The sequence below is a fragment of the Erythranthe guttata genome, chromosome 13, assembly GCF_056151865.1.
Source record: "Erythranthe guttata isolate IM_541 chromosome 13, IM_541, whole genome shotgun sequence".
Classification (NCBI taxonomy): domain Eukaryota; kingdom Viridiplantae; phylum Streptophyta; class Magnoliopsida; order Lamiales; family Phrymaceae; genus Erythranthe; species Erythranthe guttata.
Genome location: NC_142545.1, coordinates 18,800,843 through 18,824,438, shown reverse-complemented (window position 1 = coordinate 18,824,438; position 23,596 = coordinate 18,800,843). Strand labels below are relative to the sequence as shown.

Genomic DNA, 23,596 nt, shown 5'->3' with positions numbered 1-23,596 from the left:
ATAATAGCAAAAATAAAAGTGAAAACATTCAAGTACTTTCGTATAAGCAAATTCATATATATAGGGTTTTAATTTTTTTTTAATCTAGTTAAAACTTAAAAAGACTTGTTTATTATTTTATTTTATTTCTTGAAAATATTTTATTAAAAGTCTTTTTGTTATGGTATTTAAATGTGTGTTTGGAATAATAATATAGTTATATTTTTCCCTAGGGTTTTGGCACAAGGATTGTGGGATTTAGAGTAACTGTAAGTTGTGGCTTTATGCAACTTCTGTGAAAGCCTAACTACTCCTGGCAAACTAGCCAAATGTCAGTTCTTCTCTCATCACTTCTTTTGTTTTTATACTACATACATACTTTTATATATATATATATATATATATATATATATATATATATATATATATATATATATATATATATATATATATATATATATATATATATATATATATATATATATATATATATATAGATATATATATATATATATATATATAGAGAGAGAGAGAGAGAGAGAGAGAGAGATAGCAAATCTCAGTTCAGATTCATATCTGCATTAATACTCTCTCTCTCTCTCTCCTCCTATACATACACGATAGATATGTGTGTCTATCTTCTTTCTCTCTCACACACACACACACAGTCATTACGGTTTTAGGGCATAGTGATTGTACATAACTGGAAAAGGGCATCTGAAATATAGACAGGGTGAAGTGTGAGCCCCAGATCTGGTACTATGGTTGGCCTTCATTGAAAGATTTTTAATTTTAAGATGTAAGGAAGGATGGGATGCAAACAAAACATCGAACATTAAATCTGGACCGTTCGATGTATGTAATAAACAAAAGAATATCAAATGTGTGGCTAATACAGGGAACTTAATAAAATAAAAAGGGGTACAGCCTATTCCCATGCAAAAAGAAACAAAAGTTTCTGTCGCCTGTTCGTTGTGTTGGTACGTACGTACCTTTGAGACACTAAAATCACATACACCAACACCCTAAATATATATATATTTTTAATATTAATATTATATATTATTATACATGTATGTGGTCCTCAATGTGTTTAATTGATTTTTTTTCTGCGGCAAATTGTACTTTGGAAATCTTCTAGGATTTTTAAGAATTTAATCTTAGCTTTTAGTATAATATTATATAGTTGTAATGTTGAGAAAATTAGATTTTTAAAAAATTCGGAAATTTGAACAAAAATGTACATTTCAGAGTCAACTGTTTTCGGGTCAAAATTGGTGGAACTCCAAAAATTCCATTTCAATTACCACCGCAAATATAAAATAAGATAAATTACAACCACCCCAGAGGTAAGGTCAATTTACGGAGAAAAAAAATCCCCTCATGTTTCCATAATTACATCCACCCCGATTTCTTACATAGACACCCTTTTGTAGGGGAGGATGTAAGATATTTACATACTGCATGGGGTTAGATGTATTTTTTCAAAAAATAAGGGGCTTTTTGTAATTACACTTTACCTCAAGGAGTTGGTTGTAATTTACCCTACAAATTAAATATCAATACTGTAATTTAAAGAAAAAAACATTATTGAAATATTAAAAAAAAAAAAAAATCAGAATGTAATTGGCATCCATATATATGGATGCCAATTAATAACTATTGAAAAAAGGAGAGCATTAATAATATTTAAGGGCTAGTACTTGTTATTGTAGTCAGCAACTACAATAAATGGTATTAAATATTATTATGAAAGGCATCTATATCTAGCTTTTCTGGTAGTAGATCATAAGATTACTAAGAACAATAGGAACAAATAGACTTGTACGCTGTTTGATGTGATGATTGTCTTAGGACAGATCTACAGACTAGAATGCAAAGAATTGATCGTAATCCTTAAATCGAAGATATGGGAAGATATTATCCAAATTAGACGACATGCTCTCTAAGTTTATAATATATATGGTCTCTAATATAGTATGTATTTCACAACAAGCTAAAGACCAGCATTACCCTTTCGATGGATCCCTCTCGTTAGTTGTTCGTTGTTAGGTTAGACATACATTGGGCATGTTCCATGAGCATTTTCAAGGTAACTATTGCATGATAACATTCTCTTTAATCTAAACTGCAGAATCTCCTACAAATTCACTACTAGGTTTTAAGATCGAGTTTTTTGGTTCTTTCTACCACATACTTCAAAATTCCAAGACCGTTTGTATTCTTAAGACACTTTCAAGAAACTTCAGCAGATGTGGTAATGAATCCGTAACTAGGACAAAATAATAATAACAATAATAATAATTATAATACATTACATGTATACACACACACACACACACACACACACACACACAGGCATGGTTCTTAGTTACAAGCGCTGACCTGTTCTTGAGTACGCCACTCTCTCGGGCAACAAGAATGACGCGCACAACATCCATTTTCCAGGGGCGACGAGGCGGACTCTGTGCATCTCTACATCGAAATCCACCTCCGAAAGTGCAATTCTAATTCGCTGGTTTTTTCATAATAGATAAAAGCAGAGACAATGTGATCAACTGATGAGTCTAATTCCGTCTGCTAAATTAAATTTTACCTAGTGTGGCGGCCACACAAAACGCAGTACCTGATGAAATTCGAATTCGGGATCTTCAGCTTTCGAGAACCCATAGACATGAATTTTTGGTAATATACGTTGTTCGCCCCGACCATGTCCTTGAAAAACTCCTCTAAAAGCATCTGCATTTAAATGCAATCCTTTAGTGCAGAGATATACAGATCCTACATGTATAGTATCAGGCTCGTCATGGAAAAAACAATTTCACAATAACGAAAAATTGTCATAAAAACTGTTTACCAAGAAACTCAGCTGCATCCTTCGGCAAATTCATAACTACTTGAGTAATGGGCGGAGCTCCCTGCCTAGCAAAAACTGTTTCGACAAATCTCCTTCCATCCATGTTAAATACCTACAAGTTTGACACAATGTCAACACGATAAGCTACTATTTTGACAACTTAAGCTAGATTATGTTGAGCCATGAGTTCCTAACACACTCTCGTTTGCAGTGCCAAGAATTAAACATACAGCATGACGTACAATGTAGAAGAACAATTTATGGATTTCACAACTAATGCAGCTAATAAGTCAAGCACAGCGATTTTGCACAGCTAATCTTACTATCAAAACGCAAGATTTTTCAGTTTCGTGTGAATATGAAGTCTATTGTCCCAAGAGTGATGTGTTGGTGTCGTTTATCTAGAATGTTCAAGAATAAGAACAATACGGAACAACGGTAGTCACTCGTACCTCAATTTTCCTGTCTAATTTATTAAGGACAGAGTTTCTTTCAAGATATTCAACAGCACAAGGGTTCAAATCATTAGCGTACACGTGCTTGACTTTCTTTGCTGCATAGATCGCAAGGGGACCAACTCCAGCAAAAACATCACCTGTACAGATGAAAACAAAACAATACATTCATAACGGGGAGGGCTATAAAATTGGATAAGGTAGCAGAGATTTCCATCTTCTCTTTACAAGAAACGGGTTTCAATTATTTAACATCAGGTTGACTAGTCACAGGCCAATTTCAATCAACATTTAGTCATGCATTCTAATTTTGGATAAGCGTATAATTACTGAAGAAGTAAGAATTCAGTATTATCTACTAACATACAGACAACATCGCTGTACGTGAAGCAACTGAGGAGCCTCTGCCTTTCAGTTGCAAGCCTTGAGTTCCAATATCTACACAAAAAGTATATAAACATTAGATTTAAATTAAAACTTTGCATTTCAAGCGCACATATATTTTGTCCTCTCTAGACTTACACTGAGGCTAAATCAACCTGGAAACGCAATCCATTTTCCACAAGTGTTGTCACAAGGGAATTATTGCCGGCCAAAACCTCGAGCTGCATTGTTCTATAGTCGTTGTGAATAGCATCAACTTTGTTTACAACTGTTTTTATCTTGGGTTTGTTCTTATCCAAAACTACCTGAGGTGGACATCATTAATAGAAAAGGGGGGTCCACAAAAGGTGTCAGAGAAACCTTACAAGACGAAACTGAACTCCATATAATACCAAAGTTGCACTACGAGTGGAGAGTACCTTTGCGATAAGATGTTTATATTGAAGATGCTCATCTCTCAAGTTCAGGTGAGCAATATGGCCAACCGTTTCAAAAGCTGAAGGAATAGTCGTGCCTTTCGGGAGCAAAGCCTCCAAAACCTGCAAAGAATGCAATACATACTACGTATTATGTCTACATAGACTATATTGGATACACGCAACACCAACTGGCCACTTATTAATCGGCATATTACTACCCTATTGACCCAACTTATGCCAGCAAACAGTATCTTTTACTTTGCAGTTCATGTTCATCTATAGATAGCAGTAGGAGATACGGTTTTAGGAAGGAAAAAAGAACATTCACCAAAGACAAGAAGAAAAATATATATATAGAGAGAGAGAGAGAGTTTCCAGCAAAATTAATTATCTTATTTCCGCTAGCATGAAAAATAAAGTAAATGAACAACTACTGAAAAAAAAGTAAGACAATTTTCAAATTTGAAGCCAAAAAGCACTATTAAGCTAAAAACAAAAGGAGATCAAGTGAAATACCTCGTTGAGTTGCCAATAATCATAAAGCAGAGTCAATTTGCATTTCACAAGTTCAAAAGCGGACCTAGTACACTGTCCATCATGTTCTTGAAAAGCTACCTGAAAAACAAAATCAAAATACAAGATATGATACCTCATTGCAGCATATATTAACTGAAAGAAGATACCAGATCTATATCAATGAAGTGCAATTTTCCCAAAACAAAACTAGACATACTAACGCGGTACTAATGATATATAACAAGAGTAAAGACTCCGTAAGATGAATGTACAACAAAAAATCTATTATCCGGTAATACATAAGTACAACTTTAGTGTTTTTTTCCTTTTGAACATATTGAATTTCCTTCTTTGAGCATATGAAGTTAGAACTCCAATTCCTACATCCCTGTGAGTTATCTCAATCAAACGGCAGCTTTTGATTCATAATACGACTACCACAATCTGTTTATATCGGCAGCATTCATTAGCTAATAGCAAAACATATGGATTGGGCATTGCCTTAAACGCAAGAACAAGTCACAACCAAACAAGATAAAATTGTCTGCATCATATGTCACGTACAGTAATTCAAAATGATTTTAACTAGTCAGTGCTATAGTATATCTAAATACCATAACACACAATCTACAATATGAATTAATTAATCAAAATTCGAGCAAGATATCCACATATCGAGATAAGTACCGAGCAAACAGGACACACTATACATCCACTGAACTTCCAACAAACTGGCCACTCAATAACAAATACGAAATGATTGAGTAGCAAAATTCTATAGAACATAAACCTTGATTGTCTCAGGCAATTCCTCGAGCAGTTTGTTTGCATATTGCTCATCCAACAGCAGCAGCCTTGTCGAGCCTCTCCACTTCGGCCGCTTCCCAAAATCCTCACCCAATAACCCGCTAAAATCATCAACATCGCTCTCCTCGCACTCAACCACCTCAACGAACGCCATGTCGTTTCTCCCAACCCCTTTCATCCCTCTTTTCTCCCCACCATCCATCATTTTCTTTTTCTTCTTAGGTCTAGAAATTTTCGCTAAATTCCTGAAATTAATGTACCCTTGCGAATTGAAAGTTCTAGCGAGCTTATCTCGATACAATACCGAATTCAACTCCTCCCCATCCCCCTCCGCTTTCCCGTAAATCCTCCGATTCAATGCAACCAGTTCTTCAGCTTCAGCTTCAGCTTCGGATTCCGCTGTGTTATCCGAGTTAGGCAAGATGTTTTTGGTTTCGTCGTCGATTTCGTCGCCGGAGACTCTGGCGATGTTCTTAATGCGAGGCCAGTTGAGGAGGTGGCCGCGGAAGCGGTGTTCGAGCGTGGAGCATATCTCGGAGGGGACTCTGAGGGCGGAAATGTCAAAAACTCGGGTGAAGGCGGCTTCGTCGAGGGATGTGACATTCTCACCGGAGGTGTGGTATTTTGGTAATTCGAGGGGGAAAGGGGAGTGGCCTTTATGGAGTGAGGGACCGTACGAGAGATTTGAGAAGGCAGTAGCGGCGGCGGCGGCGGTGGTGCTGGTTGCGTAGGAGTGGAGGGGAATGAATAGGGGTTTGGCGATGGGCCGCGCCGGCGAGTTGAATGTGAAGAATGGGAGACGGTGAGGACGGAGGAAGGCTATTTTTGCAGCCATTTTTTTTTTTTTTTTGGAGGGTTTATCTCTGATGAATTCAACCAACAAAATACTACCCTCCACTACCAGTTCGAATACTATACTATAAAATTTATATTTTATTTAATTATTTTATTAATGCGGTTGAATCAATGTAATCTTTTCTATGGAATAACTGAGCTATTTTCGTACACGTTTTTTTCTTCTTCTTAAATCAGTAAACACGTTTAGATGTTACAATTAAATGCACTTAATAGGCAAATACTATCTTTGCAAATACTATGAAAGTGGTCAAAAAGTGATGTAAATGAGGACGAATATATAGTAGTACCATGCATTGAAATTGAATAAATAATTTATGTTCTTACACTATTTTTGCATTAGACATTAATTTCTACCGAGTCATATAGTTCTCTTGTATGATAATGTAAGAGAGAGCAATTTTTAATTTCTAATCAATTATAGTACTCATGTAGGAGATCAATTGGTGAAAATTCACATGTATATCAAATAAAACTCTCTTGAATCTATATCATGCAGTAAAACATAATTAAACTGTAAAGTACAATAAATTCAAGAGATTTTATTGGACAATAAATATTATTATTATTATTATTATTATTATTATTATTATTATTTTCTACAAAGGAAGGCAAAATTATAAGGAGAAAGCAAAAAAAAAAAACGAAAAAAAAAACTCTTGATACATAAATAACATAGCATGCAAGCTTTTTTCAAGAATCTTGGTAAAAGCCGATTACACAACAATTAATCTAACCCAATGCTGCAAAAACTTCACTCCTCCACTAGTGGAAGAAGTTGAAAGGAAAGGCCAAGACAAGATCAACCATCCCTCAAACAATCTCTACATACAATCCTTACAACTAAATAATTAATGATTTTATATATATATATATACACATATGTTCTTCAAAAATATCATCCTCCCTAAAGGCTAAGAACTAAATCAACCTAGTACGGTTCCTCCACAGCAACCCTTCCATGATGACTCTCTTCTTGTACTCTTCTGTCGACTCCACAACATTGCCGCCGCTGTTTACAGAACGGCCTCCGTCGTCACCGCCACAGGGGGCGAAGAAAAGCCACATGGAAGTGCACGTGACTATGGCGAAAGCCTTCCCCCCCAAAACCAGAGCTACTAAACAAACCAGAAGAACGTACATCCCAGTAGCGAAACTGTAGCTGCATTTGCTGCTGCACGCTATTTTTAGGTTTTCGCTCGTCTGATTCAAATCGAGGGAAGCTGATTCGTTGATTCTTCTGGATCCTGACCTGGAATTGGACGAAATCGAAGATGCGCAGGAAACGGAGGAGGACGAAAATAAAGACGAACGGTCGGAATTGTCCTGGAAAATTTCTTCGGGTGCGGATAATTGATCGTTGTATGGATGCTTGGATAATTGATCTTTGTATGGATGCTTGGATTTTCTTGTCCGGAATTTCTTCACCTGTTGATTTGATTTCGATTTCGCAGAGATTAATATATATCACAAAAATTGGGGGAAGATTAACCAAGTTATTCACATACAATTGAACCTCTATAAATTAAAATTAATTCAGTCGGGACTTGACTAGCAAAATTCTATTAATTTAGCGAAATATTAAATTATCCAACTAAATATTTAGTACGTTTTTACGTCAGAATCTGAAGAAGAAATTATAATTCAAATAAAGTATTAATTTATCGAGTTTTTACTGCAATTTATTAGAAGGAAGATAAAAAAATAAAAAATAAATAAATGTGAAAATTAAAGGCAAATAGACGACAAAATAGGAACATGATGAAGTTGACGGGAAAGGCGGAGTTTCTTACAAGAGGTGATTTGCAGAAAGCGGCCTTGAGCGAACCGGAAAAGATTTGGCGGGAAGTCTTCCTTCTTCGGCCGCACTCGTCGTCGGAAGACGGAGGCGGAGACGCCGGCGGTGCATCCTCGTCTGCGGGGGAGGTGAAACACGCGAAGACCTTCCTCCTCCACCGGTTATTCAAGGATTCCATCGATGGCGCCATCTTTTTTACTTTGAAAAAATAATATCTGATCAGGAAAACTTTATTTTACCGGTTTATAAATAACATGAGAGAGAGAGAGAGAGAAGAGAGAGAAGAGAGAGAGAGAGATCTGGAATGCTAAGAATAGTGGCGTAGATTTAGGGGTGGGTGGGTGAAGTGGTGTTTGAGAGAAAGAAGGAACGTGTGTGTTTTGAATGGTATATGATGCGGCGTGAGGGAAATAAGGCAGTTATTGTAATTTATTACTGACTCGATAATATTCCTTATATCTCGTGCGAATAAGTGTAGTAAAACTAGGAACAATGGATTTTCTTTTGGGGTGAATTACGTTTTGCACCACATAATTAGCCCTAATTAGCGCTTTGCCCCCTCACATTTCAAAACTGGTAATGCCCACCCTTAATTTTTAATTTTCATGGCACAATGCACCCTACATCAGTTTCTTATGATATTTTAAGCCCAAAAATTAATATATTAGTATTACGATATTTTAACTTCTGGAATAATTTAAAGCCTTATTCTAAATAATACATTTAATTTCTATTAACTAGACATTAAAAATAATAATACTAGTGTCCTACAATTCTTATTCCATTTTTAATATTTTAGCAGATATTAATTTTATGGAAATTAGAAATTTTGAATTATTTTGAAAATTAAAACTGACTCAATATTAGAAATTACAGTTAAACCTCTATAAATTAATACATTTGGGACAAAAATTGATACATATCCTTAAATTAAATTGAAATGTTAAATGTCGTTTCAAATTTACAAATGTTGTTTTGATTTTGAACTTGATTTTGACATATTTTTTATTTTGATTTTGACAATTTCGAAACACGAAAACGGTAGTCCTTTGGGTTAGCTTTCTAATCCAACTTAAATCTGCTATTTGGATGTCGTGTGACAAAGTTATGCATGAATGAGTTACATTTTGAATTTTAGATACCTCAATTCATCAAAGTTGTGGGCAATATCCATTGATTCATGTATATCTTTCTCGTCCGACATCCAATTTTGGTGATTCAAGTTGGATTATAGAACTAACTCAGAATACTACAAGTTCTATTTTTTCGAGTTTTGCAAAATTTGGAATTAAAAATGATCAAAATCACGTTTGAAATCGTAACGCTATTATTAAAGCTTGAACGACATTTATTACATCCCTTGAAAAAATCACCTAATTTATTTATTTATCAAATGTAGCATTTATAAAAGGGTAAATTCCACTTTATCCCCTTGTACTTTGGTTGGATATCACTTTACCCTCTTATACTCTCAATTGCATCGATTTGCCCCCTTGTACTTTGGTTCGATATCACTTTACCCCCTTCTACTCTAAATTCATCGATTTGCCCCCTGTACTTTGGCTCGATATCACTTTACCCCCTTCTACTATCAATTGCATCTATTTGCCCTCTTGTACTTGAAAAATTATCTCATTGTGGTCCTCGCCGTTAGTTTTCAGACCTTTGACCTTAACACCGTTTGATCTAAGTTTGAAAATTACAAAAAAACCACCCTCCCAGTTTAATAATTATTAATAAAATAAAAAAAAAAGAAAAAGAAAATTGTGGCTGGCGTCGTGGACTATGTTTTCTCGCTGTCTTGAATTTTTTATTTTATTTTTTGTTGTTTTCTATTTTTTTATTTTTTTTATAATTACTTAAACTGGACATTTTAGTAATTTTCATACTTAAATCAAACGGTCTTAATGTCAAAGATCTGAAAATTAACGGCGAGGGCCACATTGAGACAAATTTTCAAGTAAGGGGGCAAATCGATGTAATTGAGAGTAGCTAGAAGGCGGTAAAGTGATATCGAGCCAAAATATAAGGGGGCAAATCGATGAATTGAGAGTAGAAGGAGGTAAAGTGATATCGAACCAAAGTACAAGGGCAAATCGATGCAATTGAGAGTATAAGGGGTAAAGTGATATCAAACCAAAGTACAAGGGGTTAAAATGGAATTTACCCTTTATAAAATTATTTAATATATACAAATTGTTTCCATGTCCAAATTCAACGGCACAAAAACAATTTTTTAATACCACCACCACTCCCACAAAACTGGTAGCTTTCCTCCTTATCTGTTGGCAAAAACTAAAACCATGTTCTCTCTCTCTCTCTAACTTCTCTCTCTAAAACATACCCATCCAATCCAGCTCTATATATATCACAGCTGATTCCCACTCAATCTTCAACACAAACACACACAAATTAAAAAAAAACACAAATAACATATAAATCTGAAGCAGTGAAATTGAAGAATGAGTAGTTCGAGGAGAGCGTGGTTAGTTGCAGCAAGCATCGGAGTAGTTGAAGCGCTGAAGGATCAAGGATTCTGCAGATGGAACTATGCGGCGAGGGTTATTCAACAACGTACGAAGAACAACCTCAAATCTTACACAAATCAGGTTCAGAAAATATCTTCTGCTTCTTCTTCTTCAATGGTTTCGATGAAGATGAAGGAGCACAGATTGAAGGAATCTGAGGAGTCGCTTAGAAAAGTTATGTATTTGAGCTGTTGGGGTCCCAATTGAAATTCAGTTTTAATTTAATTTCCCCCAAACTTTTACGGGTTTATTGCAATTAGTACCCCTGTGTAATATCCAATTGCTAAAAAACTACATAATGTTGTTTGAGTAAAAAGCAGTTTGCCCCCTAAACTAATGGTCATTTTGCACTTTACCCCCAAACAAAAAAGACTTACACGGGTTTACCTAAACTCATTAGTCCGTTACACGGTGCCCCTTAAACTCAATTTTCCGACAATTTTGGACGGAATGTTATATCATGTGCGATGCACGTGTGATTTGCGGGGGTAAATTTGTCTATTCACTAAAATTCTATATATTAAATATAAATTAATCATTAAAAAAAAAAAAAAAAAAAAAAAAATTGTGATCTTCTTCCCCAACAACCTCCCAGACCCATTTCCATGCCAAAAGAACAGAGAGCAACGAAAGTAGCAATTAAACCTCATCTCCATCCATAAAAATATTTTCAATCAATTCTACATAGAATAAAAATTTTTACAGAAATTGATTCTCATTCCTAATTTACTCATTCCTTCTTCGATTCCGCCGAGGGTGTCTTCAAACATCTCGTCAATCAAAATAATCTAGACTCCAAATTTTGCTCATTCCTTCTTCGATTCCGCCGCCGCCGTTTTGACGGGCTCCTTCCCCGGCTTCACATCCCCATTAGCCTCGTCTGCCGGCGCCGAAATGGAGTCGTTTCGCAACGGGATGGTGGGAGGTTGTGGGCTGGGGTTTGGGCGATAGGTCTCGTTGTCGGAGTTGGGTCCTGGGTTGCTTTGGTAGACTTGATTAGGGGAATTCCAACGGCGGAAGGAGTGGGAATTGGAGGCGGCGCAGAGGAGGAATTTGGGCTAAGCAAGATGGGAACAAGAATAATTTTTTTTACAGAAGTTGAGAATTAGAGAGAGAGAGAAAGAGATTTGGCAGATTAAAAAAATGAAAAATGAAAAGGAGAGATAAAAAAGAAAAAGGAAAATTTAAACTTTTAGTCAAGATGCGAGTGAATAGACAAATTTAACCCTATCAATTTCACATGTGTCGCGCGTGCACAGATTTCCGGTGAATTTTGCCGGAATATACCACTTTTTGGGCACCATGCAAAAAAAATTCGAGTTTAGGTAAAAATGTGCAAAAAAAAATTGTTTGGGGGGCAAAACGCAAAATGGGTCATAGTTTAGGGGGCAAACTGTTTTTTAATCATGTTATTTTATTGGCAAAATCCCCATATGATTCAAATTTTTATAGCAGACAAACTCAAAGTTAAGGCCTATTTACCAAAAAAAATCTCATTTTTTATAGGGCCAACCTCCTGAGGTGTGGTTAAATTACAAAAAAAAAAACCTATTGTTTAAGTAATTACAGTCACTTCTCTTCTTAAACATATTTACATCAAATTTATGTCATTCGGTTATTTACCGAACCAAATTGTATATTCAGTTTGGTAAATGATATGAAATGTTGGTTTACCGAAAATTTGGTTCAATTTTACCGATTTAACATCCCTAAATTGAGGGGTATTTTTGTAAGATAATACATAGTTTAGGAATGACTGTAATAACCTTAACATGGGGTTTTTGGTAATTTGACCATAACTCATGGGTGGTCCTAATTTGCCTTTTTTTTTATAATTACATCACTTCCCTGCAATTTGTGGATTTCTTACATTAACACCCTTTTATAGGGGGTTAGATGTAAGAAATGTACAATCTTATAGGTGTGGATGTAATTTCTCAAAAAGAGGATTTTTTTTTTTTTTTTTGATAAATAGAATTTAACTCAGGGAAGTTGTTGTAATTTACCAACATATATAATCAGACATTAACTCTAATAACTCCATCTTTTACACTTTTTTCTGTTTCCTTTGAGAGATCGATCTTTTACACTTAGAATCTATAAATCTGTTGGATTATGTTGAAAGAATCATCTTTGTTAGATATGTTACAAAAGGGTACAAAATTTATGTTCCAACGGTTCTATTATGTGATTTATTTTAAAAACAAATAATACATATATTAATGTGCGTGGAAATCACCGGATGTGTAAATTGGTGATATCGTAACTTGTTTCAATATATACACACTCGACATTCGAACCACTCATTTTTTTTAACAAAGCTAAGAGTTTGGTGAAGAGAAAGACCACGCCCATTATTCAAGGGGTAAATTGATAAATTGCCACGCTTGAACTGTACATAGAATCTCTCGAAGTGAGAATTCTAAGTTTTAGTCATAATTAATTAATCAATTAAATACTTCGATAATATTATTTGATATTTGGTTTCTTCACTAACTTTTGAATAATATTTACAAACAATTAATGATAATGCAAGACTGGAAATTATTTAAGGATCAAGAAAACAAATTATATATATATATAAGAACATGAACATATATAGGCTAAGAAGAACACACACAAAAAAAAAAAATTAACAAAGGCTGATACATATATTATAGCTTTTTTCATCCATGATAGACCAGACCAAATTAAATCAGGATTTATATATAATTATCCAAAACAAACAATGAACCCTAATTAATCTTATATATAAAAGAAAGAAACACTGGACAATCCTAAGAAAACCCTAATGGTATTTTTGTAAATATTTATTTTTAATTATTTTTTCTCTACTAATTTCTAACTATAACTTTTAACAATATAATTATCAAAACTGAAACTAAACCGTGAAAAATCCTACCTCAATGGTTAAATCTTAATCTATATATTTGGATTATAAATCTCAATATGTAAAATTTAAAAAAACTAATGTTATATAAAATATGAATAATACTACATTATTAAATTTTACAATGTTAGTGTACTATATTTTCTTATTTTGTATTAAATCGATTTTTTTTTTCACTTTTGAAATAATATTCCGTGCATCGCACGGGGAAAATATGCTAGTAATATCCAAAACAAACAAACAATGAACCCTATATACTAATATCCAAAAAAAAAAAACAATGAACGTAACCCTAATAATATCGAAAACTTATAATCTGATGATCAAACTCCAAAATCACAAAATTAATATTAAAATAAAAAACCCTAATTATTTTCATTATGTGGGATCTTGACAAGAGCAAGATGCAACTCTTGATCGATCCTAAAAGACCAAAGCTGGACCACATCATCAGGTTCGAGATGATTCCTCTGCGCAACGTTACTCCATGCTCCGTTCAATACGTAATTTGAAGACGTATTCTTGCCGTTAGCCTTGTTCATATCCCATCTGCACAGCTTCACTTTCTCCAGTTCCAACGAGGGCTCGATAATCGTGACCTCTTTGAAATTCATCTTGTTGTTGCCGTCGCGTGTCGTAAGAAAATGAGTCTCCTCGTCGGTCAAGAAAGTATGATCAAGAACCTGCGTGAAAGGGATGGACAGCCTGTTGTTTCCCTTAGCCAAATCTGTCTTGAACAATCCCTTTTCGATAACCAGCTTCTCCTCCGATACACGTTTTCCTCCTTGCGCTAATCTTCTTATCACCTCCTTGAATTCTTCCGGCAGAGGACGCGGCGGTGGCTGTGACGACGACAACCCTTCTCCGCTGGATTCTTTTTTCTTCTTCGGACTATTATTATTGGACGACGACTTCCTTCTCTTGGCCGCCGATCCCTTGCGATCGGAATATTCTTCTTCTTCTTCTTCTTGTTCTTGTTGTTCTTCGTATTCTACTTCCCAATCGACGAAGTCGTCGGGGATTTCAAATACAGGCTTGCTCCTGAATTTTCTTTTGTTTCTGTTCTTCTTCTTCTTCATCTCATCTGCTTCCATTAATTCATGTAATCTTTGATTGGCCAATCTAGCCAAAGTCTTGAATCTGTTGTTTTCATCGCGTCTGAATTTTCTACACGCCATCGATCTTCTTACTAATAATTCTCTCGATAGCCTTAGCTTGTTAATAATTGAATATACGTTTTGATAGTAATGGGATGATGAATGCATCTATAGAGAGAGATTAAGTGGTTTCCAAGATGGTATAGAACTAGGATTTTCCTTATATATAATTCATGCAATTAAGGAATCTTTTTTATTTTCGGATTTGCCCTTACTCAATCTTTGTTTAGTTGTTTTCAGATTTTTTCCTAATTGAATTAGAATTGGCAGCCTAGTTTGATTAATTTGCCCGTTACCTGTACCCAAAGCCAAAAAAATATAAAAAAAATCAAAATCTTAATTGGGAAGTGCAAAAATTCACTAGGCCCAAAATAAAAGTGAGCCCAACCTATAACTGGATTGGATTTTGTATCTCTTTGGATATTTTTTAGATACAATTAATTAATTAAATGGTATATTACACCACACTTGAGAGGTATGATCAAATTACGAAAAAACTCCTCATGTTTGGGTAATTACAACCACCCATCAACTATAAATCTTCTTACACGTCCACCATTACGGTTCCAAATTTAGTGGAATCTTCAAGATTATATGGAATACTCTCAAATTTGGACCCGTCTTATTCCATTCGAGTTCCACATTTTGAAGCAAGATGATCATAAGATGTGGTTTTTGACTTGTATATATCAGATTGTGGTGCATCCGAAACTGTATTTTTGCACAAAATGAGTACAAACTAGAAAACATTCGACGAAATCTAGATGATTATGTCGTTCACTTGGAGACGTAAGAAGATTCATAGTTGCGGGGTAAATGTAATTATCCAAACATGAGATTTTTTTATTAAGTTAATATACCTCGTGGGTAGTTGTAATTTATCCTTAATTAAATAATTGTAGTTTATTTAATATTTAATTAGTTTTTTGAGAAATTGTGTTCTGCCACAGTGCCACTGGACATCCTTATAACAATAATCAACATATCAACTATAAGTTTTAATATGACTAGCTACTGATCTATGCCTTGATGTATAATATAAACATGCATGAATGCAAAATATTACTTATAAGTTTTATTTAACGGGTGTAAACGTGCCGATTACACGTGAAAGAAGATCGATCGAAGATTAATTAATATCTACCATAATTTAATTACCTGTCAAATAAACGATTGAAAAAAAACAAGAAAGTGAAAAATTTATATAGGAGCAAGAAGAAATTAAAATTATAACAACATCAACATAACTAATTAGGCAAACTCGATCGATACGTTGCCGTTTTCATCGTAATATAGACCAGACTTAACCAGGATTTATTGTTCTTTACCTATTCAATAAACAAATAATGAAAACCCTAATACCCCAAACTTATGATCCAATAATAATCGAACCATATTCAAACTCCAAAATCACAAAATTAATTATATAAAAAAAACCCTAATTATTACTATTATTTGGGATCTTGACAAGAGCAAGATACAACTCGTGATCGATCCTGAAAGACCACAACTGGACCACATTCCCAGGTTTAAGATTATTCCTCTCCGCAACGTGTCTCCATGCTCCGTTTATTACGTAATTCGAAGACGTATTTTTGCCGTTGGCCTTGTTCATATCCCATCTGCTCAACTTCACTTTATCCCGTTCCAACGAGGGCTCAATAATCGTGACTTCTTTGAACTTCATCTTGTTGTTACCGTCGCGAGTCGTAAGAAAGTGAGTCTCCTCGTCCGTCAAGAAACTATGATCAAGAACCTGCGTGAAAGGGATCGATAGCCTGTTGTTCGCCTTAGCCAAATCTGTCTCGAACAATCCCTTTTGGATAACCAGCTTCATCTCCTCCGTTATATTTCTCCCTCTGCCAATTTCTTGGATCACCATCTTGTATTCTTCTGGCAGAGGCGGCGGTGTGTGGGGCCCGTTCCCGATTGGTTCTTTTTTCTTCTTTGGAATATTATCGGACAACTTCCTTCTCTTCGACTTGTTGTCGGAATATTCCTCGTCTTCTTCTTGTTCTTCTTCATCTTGATCTACTTTCCAATCATCATCGGCGGTTTCAATTAGTACTGCAGGCTTGTCTTCGATAATTATTCTTTTGGTTCTTGGCCGCTGGGGAGGGGACCACGTCGACGTGCTGGATTTCGATCGGGCGTGCTTCTTTGCTTCGATGAGTTCTTGTAATCTTTGGCGGGCCACTTTAACCAAAGCGTCGAATCTTGCAGTATCGCGCGCCATCGATCGATCTTCTTCGTAATTCTCTCGCCTTAAGTCAATATACTTCCAATTGAACAGAAAAAGAAAATATTTCGTGAAAGTTGGAATATGCGTTTGATAAAGTGAAGACCGATGTATATACATATATATATAGAGAGAGAGAGGGGGTTTAAGTGGCTTCCAAGATGGTATAGAACTAGGATTTTCCTTATATATAATTCATGCAATTAAAGAATCTTTGTTATTTTCCGATTTGCCCTTACTCAATCTTTCCTACTATAACTCAATCGTTGTTACGCTGTTTCAGATTTTCCTAATTGAGTCAGAATTGGCAGCCTGGTTTAATTTGCCCGTATGTAGTTCAGGTAGCGAAAAAAGAAAGGGGAAATATGCAATACCCCCCTCAAATGGAAAATATTATGAGTAAAACCCATTTGACTTTTAAGACTTTTGCACAAATCCAAAATTCAATCTTAATTAGTGAAACCCCCTCAATAAATGTGATAAGCCAAAACTACCCTTATAGGTAGGTTTTTTAAAATAATTGCAATATTTATTTTTCATAACCTCTCACGTGATTGTAGGATTACATTAATTCTCTCTTTAAATCTCCAGATTTCTCTCTTTCGTTATCTCTCTCTCCTCTCGTTCTCTCACATAATTTTCGTTACCTCTCATTTCGATTTTTTTCTTTTTTTCTCTCCAGATCTGAAGCAGCAACATCAACGTGACTACAATCTGGTTCGAATGTGACTATTCGATTTTTTTTTTTGCCACAGTCTGGTTCGAATGCCGTCAAGACTTGCTACGGTGTCAAACCTCCCAAAAAACTCATGCTGTCGCCTCCTACACATCACACCACCTTCCTTACGTTATTTTCGATTTTTTTCCTTTTTTTTTTCTCTCCAGATCTGAAGCAGCAACATCAACGTGACTACAGTCTGGTTCGAATGTGACTATTCAATTTTTTTTTGGCTACAGTCTGGTTCGAATGCCGTCAAGACTTGCTACGGTATCAAACCTCCCAAAAAACTCATGTTGTCGCCTCATACATATCACACCACCTTCCTTTCGTTATTTTTAATTTTTTTCTTTTTTTTTTCTCTCCAGATCTGAAGCAGCAACATCAACGTGACTACAGTCTGGTTCGAATGTGACTATTCAATTTTTTTTTGGCTACAGTCTGGTTCGAATGCCGTCAAGACTTGCTACGGTATCAAACCTCCCAAAAAACTCATGTTGTCGCCTCATACATATCACACCACCTTCCTTTCGCTATTTTTAATTTTTTTCTTTTTTTTTTTCTCTCCAGATCTGAAGCAGCAACATCAACGTGACTACAGTCTGGTTCGAATGTGACTATTCGATTTTTTTTGCTACTTTCTGTTTTCGTGTTCTTGGAAGTTTCTCAGCAACTCATGATTACTTTTGGCATTTAAGGTTTTTTCATTGTGACTGTGTGTGTTTAAATATTAGAGAGAGAGAGGGAGCCTATAATCATACTTGAGTTAGTGGAGTCGATATATATGTATATAATGATTTTTTATCAATTTTTTTATTTATGTATTTTTCAATTTCTCCTTCTTTTTTCTTTTTTTCCAAATCTGAAAATACAGTTCAAATATGTACAGTAGCAACAACATGACTATAGTCATATTTATGTATTTTTCGAATATGACTACTGTTGAATATCATTGTAGTCATATTCGAATATGTTCTATATTCTCGTTTCAAGTTGACTTGTAATAACAAGATTCAAATTGTGATTTTTTGTGATCTTTTTGTGTGGATGTTGATTGCATTGTTTCCCTAAACAATAGGGAATTTTAGTTGTTTTATATAATTTGATAAACATCACTTTACCTCACTATATAATTGGAATTTTGAAGTTAAAAATTTTAAAAAATGCAATATAAAGAAAGAATATGACTACAGTTGATATAGTCACATATAGTCATATTAGACTATAGTCTTATTCAACTATAGTCATATTCGGCGTAGTACACTTGTCGGGGAAAAAAAATCAATTTTTCGTTAAAAAAAATTAAGAAAATATGCCTATAATCTTATTCAACTATAGTCATATTCGGCGTAGTAAACTTGTCGGGAAAAAAAATCAGTTTTTCGTTTAAAAGAATTTAAGAAAATATTAAAAAAATATGAAAAAAAATAATTAAAAAAAAAAACTTCATCTTGCACGTGGGTTTTGATTTTGTATGTGAAGAAGCAATTTTTTTTTTTTTTTTAATTTGTTGGCTGATTTTATGGAGTATATTAAGGTGGTTTTTTATTTTTTTAATTATTTGGCTAATTTCAAGGGATTTGAATATTGAGTTGGAAAAAAATTACTATTATTTTGGCATTATTTAAGGAAAGGGACGTGTATTAATGGGATGGATTATTTTTGAGTAGGAGATTTTCTAATTTCAGAAGGGTAGTATTGGAATTAATATTTATAGGGGTTTATCACAAAGAAAGATTTAAGGGTTGGACATATCACCATTTATTACTCATCCAAGGGGTTTATTGCTAAAGACCCCAAAAAGAAAATCAAAATCAGTTCTTTGCAATTTGCGTATTTGAATACTTGATGGGCCCAATTGGGAATTTCAATAATTCACCAGGCCCAAAATAGAAGTGGGCCCAGCCCATAACTGGATTGGATTTTGCATCTCTTTCGATATTTAATTTGTTAGTCTATTATTACTTTTTTTTTTTTTTTTTTTTCATATATTGGTCGTGGAACGAGAAATCTTGCAATTTATAGTTGCCAATTTTTGTTAATTATATGATTAAAGGCCAAATTACGATAAACCCCCTCATGTTTGGATAATTACAATTATCCCCTCAACTCGAAATCTTCTTACCCATTCACTTTTGCGTCGTCAAATTCAACATAATTTTCTAGATTTTGTGGAATGTTCTTTAACTTGTACTGATTTTGTGCAAAAATACAGTTTCTGATGCACACAATCTAATCCGAATGTGGAGTTCGAGTGAGGTAAATCGAATACAAACTGATAAATATTCCACATAATCTCGAAGATATCACTAAATTTAACACCAGTAAAGTGAACGTGTAACTACCCAAACATAAGGGGTGTTTTCGTAATTGAACTTTACTTCAAAGTTGGACATAATTTACCTCATGGTTAAATGAAGAATACAATAGTTAAAATTGTGAAAATAGTAGCACCCTTATTTTATTAATTTTCAAAGAGAAGACTTGGACTTATAGAAGTCTCCCCATTTTCATAATTAATAAAATCAAAATTCAGCACTTAAAAAAAAGATTGGAAATTTAGTAGCCGCAAAGGAATTTTTTAATGTATGATACTATTCTTTTATTCATACAGTTGATCATCATATATCACTCATCTATTTCAAGCCCATCAAAAATTCAAAGTCAACAAAAAATATAATGTTTTCAGACAGAGTTAACTACTTCAAACTGAGATCTGTACTCTCTCTGTTTTATACCCCGGGTAAGAATTCCCAAAAAGACATGTTAATGTAACTTGCAAGAAAAGAAAAGAAAAAGATGAACAACATATGCATCATACTTCTCATTTCAACCTTACTGCCAAATCACACACTTTGCAAAGCAAATCACACCATACATATGACTAATAGCATCACATATGCAGACACTTTGGTTTCACCCGGCGGGATTTTCGAGCTCGGCTTTTTCAGTCCAGAAAGCTCGAGAAATTGGTACGTCGGAATATGGTTCAAGAACATCGCGTTGAAGACCCCGATTTGGGTAGCCAACAGACAAACCCCACTGAGGAACGCCACCTCAGCTGTCTTGAAGGTGATCCGACCGGGAATCTTGGTTCTTGTCGTCGACGAAGAAACCGTATGGTCTTCCGGCACGTCCAGGCTGGCGAACAATCCGATCGCGCAGTTATTGGACTCCGGAAACCTCGTTCTACGCGAGGAAAACGATGCTCGGCCGGAGAATTACCTTTGGCAGAGTTTCGATTACCTCTCGAACACGTTCTTAGTAGGTATGAATTTCGGGTGGAACTATATCACCGGTGTGGAGAGCTATCTATCGTCGTGGAAATCCGAAAAGGATCCGGCTTCCGGAGAGTTCACGTTGCATCTAGAACCTTCCGGATATCCGCAGCTGATCACGAAAAAGGGGGCGGTCATTCAGTACAGAATAGGACCGTGGAACGGTATTGCGTTTAGCGGGTCCCCCGACGTGAGCAGCGACCCCGCGTTCACGTTCACGCTGTACATGGACGAGGACGGTGTCTACTACAGGGGTGACGCTATCGACAGGTCAGCTATTACAATGTTTAGTCTGAATCCGAATGGCGTGGGCCAGCGCTCGATATGGGTTGACCAAACTCAGGAGTGGGTCCGTTACTTGAGCCTTCCGGCGGATAACTGTGATTCTTACAGTTTTTGCGGAGCGTACGGGAGTTGTAATATCGGCGAATTTCCCGTGTGCGGTTGCTTGGATAAGTTTGTGCCGAAAGATCCGAGTGGTTGGGCTAAGGCGGATTGGACGAACGGGTGCGTTAGGAGGACGGGCTTGAATTGCACAGCTGGCGAAGGGTTCTTGAAGTATTCGAGTATTAAGTTGCCGGATGCACGAGATTCGTGGTATAACGTTACTATGAGTCTCGACGAATGCAAAGTTGAGTGCTTAAAGAATTGCTCTTGCATGGCGTATACGAGTTTGGATATTCGCGGAAGAGGAAGTGGATGCCTGCTTTGGTTCGGGGAGTTGGTCGACATTCGAGTTTTGTCTGGAGGGGGACAGGATCTTTTCATCCGAATGGCTTCGTCTGAATTAGGTATGCGTAAGATTCTTTGTTAAAACATAAAAAAAAAAGAAAATTGTTTGCTAGTTTTATTAGATTGTGTATTATTGTTTGCATTGCAGGGACTAATGGCAAGAGAAAAGAAGTGCTAATCGGGAGTTTGACAGCAGTCGGAATTGCTCTACTCGGTTTGAGTGTGTTTGTGTACATTTGGAAGAGGAAGAAGAACGACAAAACGGGGGAAAGAGTTGGTAAGAATATACGATGTTTTGTGTGTTTTGTATTAATAATAGACGAAGATTAAATCAGCATCTCGATTGTATCTCCGTGTACTTTGTTTTGCAGGAATCCATACGGAAACCGAAAATAAAGACTTTCAACTGCCGTTGTTCGACTTGTCTACAATCTCGAAAGCTACTAATAACTTCTCGATCGAAAACAAGATTGGAGAGGGTGGATATGGACCTGTTTATAAGGTAACATTTTACGCATGAATGAATATAATTTCGGCAAATAGGACCTCTTGTTAATCACGACAATGATTATTTGTCTCGATTTCAGGGCACCTTAGAAGATGGACAAGTTATAGCGGTCAAACGACTATCGAAAACTTCCGACCAAGGAGTTGACGAATTCAAGAACGAAGTTATCTGTATTGCCAAACTTCAACACAGAAACCTCGTGAAACTTCCAGGGTGCTGCATACAAGGAGACGAGAAGATGCTTCTGTACGAATACATGCCTAACAAAAGCCTCGACTTGATTCTGTTTGGTGAGAAATTAAATTCCTTTAATCCATTGCTAGTGAATAAATTCCATTATAAATTCAAGAAACGTGCGAGACGGATACTAAATAAGGATATAAGTTTTTTTCGGCAGATGAAGAAAACAGAACGTCGCTCGATTGGTCTAAGCGATTCAATATAGTGAACGGAATCGCGAGAGGGCTTATGTATCTTCACCAAGATTCGCGTTTGCGAATAATCCATAGGGACCTTAAAGCAAGCAACATATTGCTGGATAGTGAAATGAACCCCAAAATATCGGACTTTGGTATTGCTAAGAGATTCAAAGGAAACGAGACGGAAGATAGGACCGGTCGAGTTGTAGGAACATAGTAAGTGTGAATTTATACATCATTAATTAATTCCGGTTTAATTAACATTTTTATTTTTTTGCCATGCAGTGGGTATATGTCGCCAGAATACGCGATGCATGGCAGGTACTCGGTAAAATCGGATGTGTTCAGCTTCGGTGTAATTGTGCTAGAAATTGTTAGTGGAAAGAGAAACAGTGGATCTTTTCGTGGGGATTATCGCGGCCTCAACCTTCTCGGACATGTAAATTTTTTTTTTTATCGTACGTTTTTGGTAATAATAAGGTCGATAAGTTGATATGATTAAGTTGATTAAAAAAACAGGCGTGGACGCTGCACAAAGAAGGAAGGTCACTCGAATTAGTTGACACGAGTTGTGCGAACAAGTTGGATAATTTAGGACAAGTTTTACGATTGATTCATGTAGGGCTATTATGCGTGCAACATCGCCCGGAAGATAGACCTTGCATGACTTCAGCGGTCGGAATGTTGACCGGTGACGTGGCGCTGACTCACCCAAACCACCCTGGATTTTTTACAGAAATCGATACGGCTTTGACGGAAAGTAACCGGAGCTCCAATACAGCAAGCTCCTACAATGAAATCACTATCACGATGCCACACGGGCGTTAACTAGGATGAATATATGAAGCTTTCGGTTGAGAGGATCGCTGCATTATTGTTTTTATTTTATTTTTTTGTTTCAGAGGATCGACACATTTATTGTATGCAGATTGCAGACTATAAAAATATTGAATAGAACTTACAGCACCGGCCATGAAACTTCTCTCAGGTGTGAACACAAATCAATAAAAAAAAGAAAAAAAGTATAGATAGAGAAAATAAATCAGCACACATAATC

General features: G+C 35.7%; 6 protein-coding genes across 6 annotated transcripts; 2 read left to right on the top strand and 4 right to left on the bottom strand.

Annotated features, from left to right (window-relative positions):
* Nucleotides 1-2,209: 2,209 nt before the first annotated feature.
* LOC105948889 (Met-10+ like family protein) lies at nucleotides 2,210-6,315 on the bottom strand. Its single transcript, XM_012972143.2, has 9 exons — nucleotides 5,401-6,315; nucleotides 4,611-4,709; nucleotides 4,095-4,214; nucleotides 3,814-3,980; nucleotides 3,659-3,729; nucleotides 3,289-3,431; nucleotides 2,837-2,948; nucleotides 2,606-2,718; nucleotides 2,210-2,494 (listed from the first exon to the last, which is right to left on the bottom strand). The coding sequence occupies exons 1-9, from the start codon at nucleotides 6,250-6,252 to the stop codon at nucleotides 2,351-2,353; spliced, it is 1,821 nt and encodes a 606-aa protein (XP_012827597.2). The 5' UTR covers nucleotides 6,253-6,315; the 3' UTR covers nucleotides 2,210-2,350.
* Nucleotides 6,316-6,918: 603 nt separating this feature from the next.
* Nucleotides 6,919-8,380, bottom strand: LOC105948764 (uncharacterized). The gene is made up of 2 exons (XM_012971990.2): nucleotides 8,066-8,380; nucleotides 6,919-7,700 (listed from the first exon to the last, which is right to left on the bottom strand). Exons 1-2 carry the CDS (start codon nucleotides 8,258-8,260, stop codon nucleotides 7,194-7,196), a joined length of 702 nt encoding a protein of 233 aa, XP_012827444.1. The 5' UTR covers nucleotides 8,261-8,380; the 3' UTR covers nucleotides 6,919-7,193.
* A 1,934-nt stretch (nucleotides 8,381-10,314) lies between these two features.
* LOC105948734 (uncharacterized) lies at nucleotides 10,315-10,931 on the top strand. The gene has a single exon (XM_012971962.2). It carries the CDS (start codon nucleotides 10,533-10,535, stop codon nucleotides 10,803-10,805), a length of 273 nt encoding a protein of 90 aa, XP_012827416.1. The 5' UTR covers nucleotides 10,315-10,532; the 3' UTR covers nucleotides 10,806-10,931.
* A 2,844-nt stretch (nucleotides 10,932-13,775) lies between these two features.
* LOC105948762 (uncharacterized) lies at nucleotides 13,776-14,942 on the bottom strand. The gene has a single exon (XM_012971988.2). The coding sequence runs from the start codon at nucleotides 14,751-14,753 to the stop codon at nucleotides 13,854-13,856; it is 900 nt and encodes a 299-aa protein (XP_012827442.2). The 5' UTR covers nucleotides 14,754-14,942; the 3' UTR covers nucleotides 13,776-13,853.
* Nucleotides 14,943-15,925: 983 nt separating this feature from the next.
* LOC105948711 (B3 domain-containing protein At1g05920) lies at nucleotides 15,926-17,168 on the bottom strand. The gene has a single exon (XM_012971940.2). It carries the CDS (start codon nucleotides 17,002-17,004, stop codon nucleotides 16,084-16,086), a length of 921 nt encoding a protein of 306 aa, XP_012827394.2. The 5' UTR covers nucleotides 17,005-17,168; the 3' UTR covers nucleotides 15,926-16,083.
* Nucleotides 17,169-20,151: 2,983 nt separating this feature from the next.
* LOC105948862 (G-type lectin S-receptor-like serine/threonine-protein kinase At4g27290) lies at nucleotides 20,152-23,517 on the top strand. The gene is made up of 7 exons (XM_012972111.2): nucleotides 20,152-21,671; nucleotides 21,761-21,889; nucleotides 21,984-22,114; nucleotides 22,200-22,410; nucleotides 22,518-22,755; nucleotides 22,825-22,978; nucleotides 23,059-23,517. Exons 1-7 carry the CDS (start codon nucleotides 20,402-20,404, stop codon nucleotides 23,365-23,367), a joined length of 2,442 nt encoding a protein of 813 aa, XP_012827565.1. The 5' UTR covers nucleotides 20,152-20,401; the 3' UTR covers nucleotides 23,368-23,517.
* Nucleotides 23,518-23,596: the final 79 nt, after the last annotated feature.

Bases quoted from the DNA above. Each gene is read 5' to 3' on its own strand.
- LOC105948889 (XM_012972143.2), bottom strand. From the start codon at position 6,252: ATGGCTGCAAAAATAGCCTTCCTCCGTCCTCACCGTCTCCCATTCTTC. The intron at 4,710-5,400 runs GTTTATGTTCTA...TTTGTTTTTCAG, and splicing joins AATTGCCTGAGACAATCAAG to GTAGCTTTTCAAGAACATGA. The intron at 2,719-2,836 runs GTAAACAGTTTT...ATTTAAATGCAG, and splicing joins GGATGCAGCTGAGTTTCTTG to ATGCTTTTAGAGGAGTTTTT.
- LOC105948764 (XM_012971990.2), bottom strand. From the start codon at position 8,260: ATGGCGCCATCGATGGAATCCTTGAATAACCGGTGGAGGAGGAAGGTC. The intron at 7,701-8,065 runs GTAAGAAACTCC...TCAAATCAACAG, and splicing joins CTTTCTGCAAATCACCTCTT to GTGAAGAAATTCCGGACAAG.
- LOC105948734 (XM_012971962.2), top strand. From the start codon at position 10,533: ATGAGTAGTTCGAGGAGAGCGTGGTTAGTTGCAGCAAGCATCGGAGTA.
- LOC105948762 (XM_012971988.2), bottom strand. From the start codon at position 14,753: ATGCATTCATCATCCCATTACTATCAAAACGTATATTCAATTATTAAC.
- LOC105948711 (XM_012971940.2), bottom strand. From the start codon at position 17,004: ATGTATATACATCGGTCTTCACTTTATCAAACGCATATTCCAACTTTC.
- LOC105948862 (XM_012972111.2), top strand. From the start codon at position 20,402: ATGAACAACATATGCATCATACTTCTCATTTCAACCTTACTGCCAAAT. The intron at 21,672-21,760 runs GTATGCGTAAGA...TTTGCATTGCAG, and splicing joins AATGGCTTCGTCTGAATTAG to GGACTAATGGCAAGAGAAAA. The intron at 22,115-22,199 runs GTAACATTTTAC...TCTCGATTTCAG, and splicing joins GATATGGACCTGTTTATAAG to GGCACCTTAGAAGATGGACA.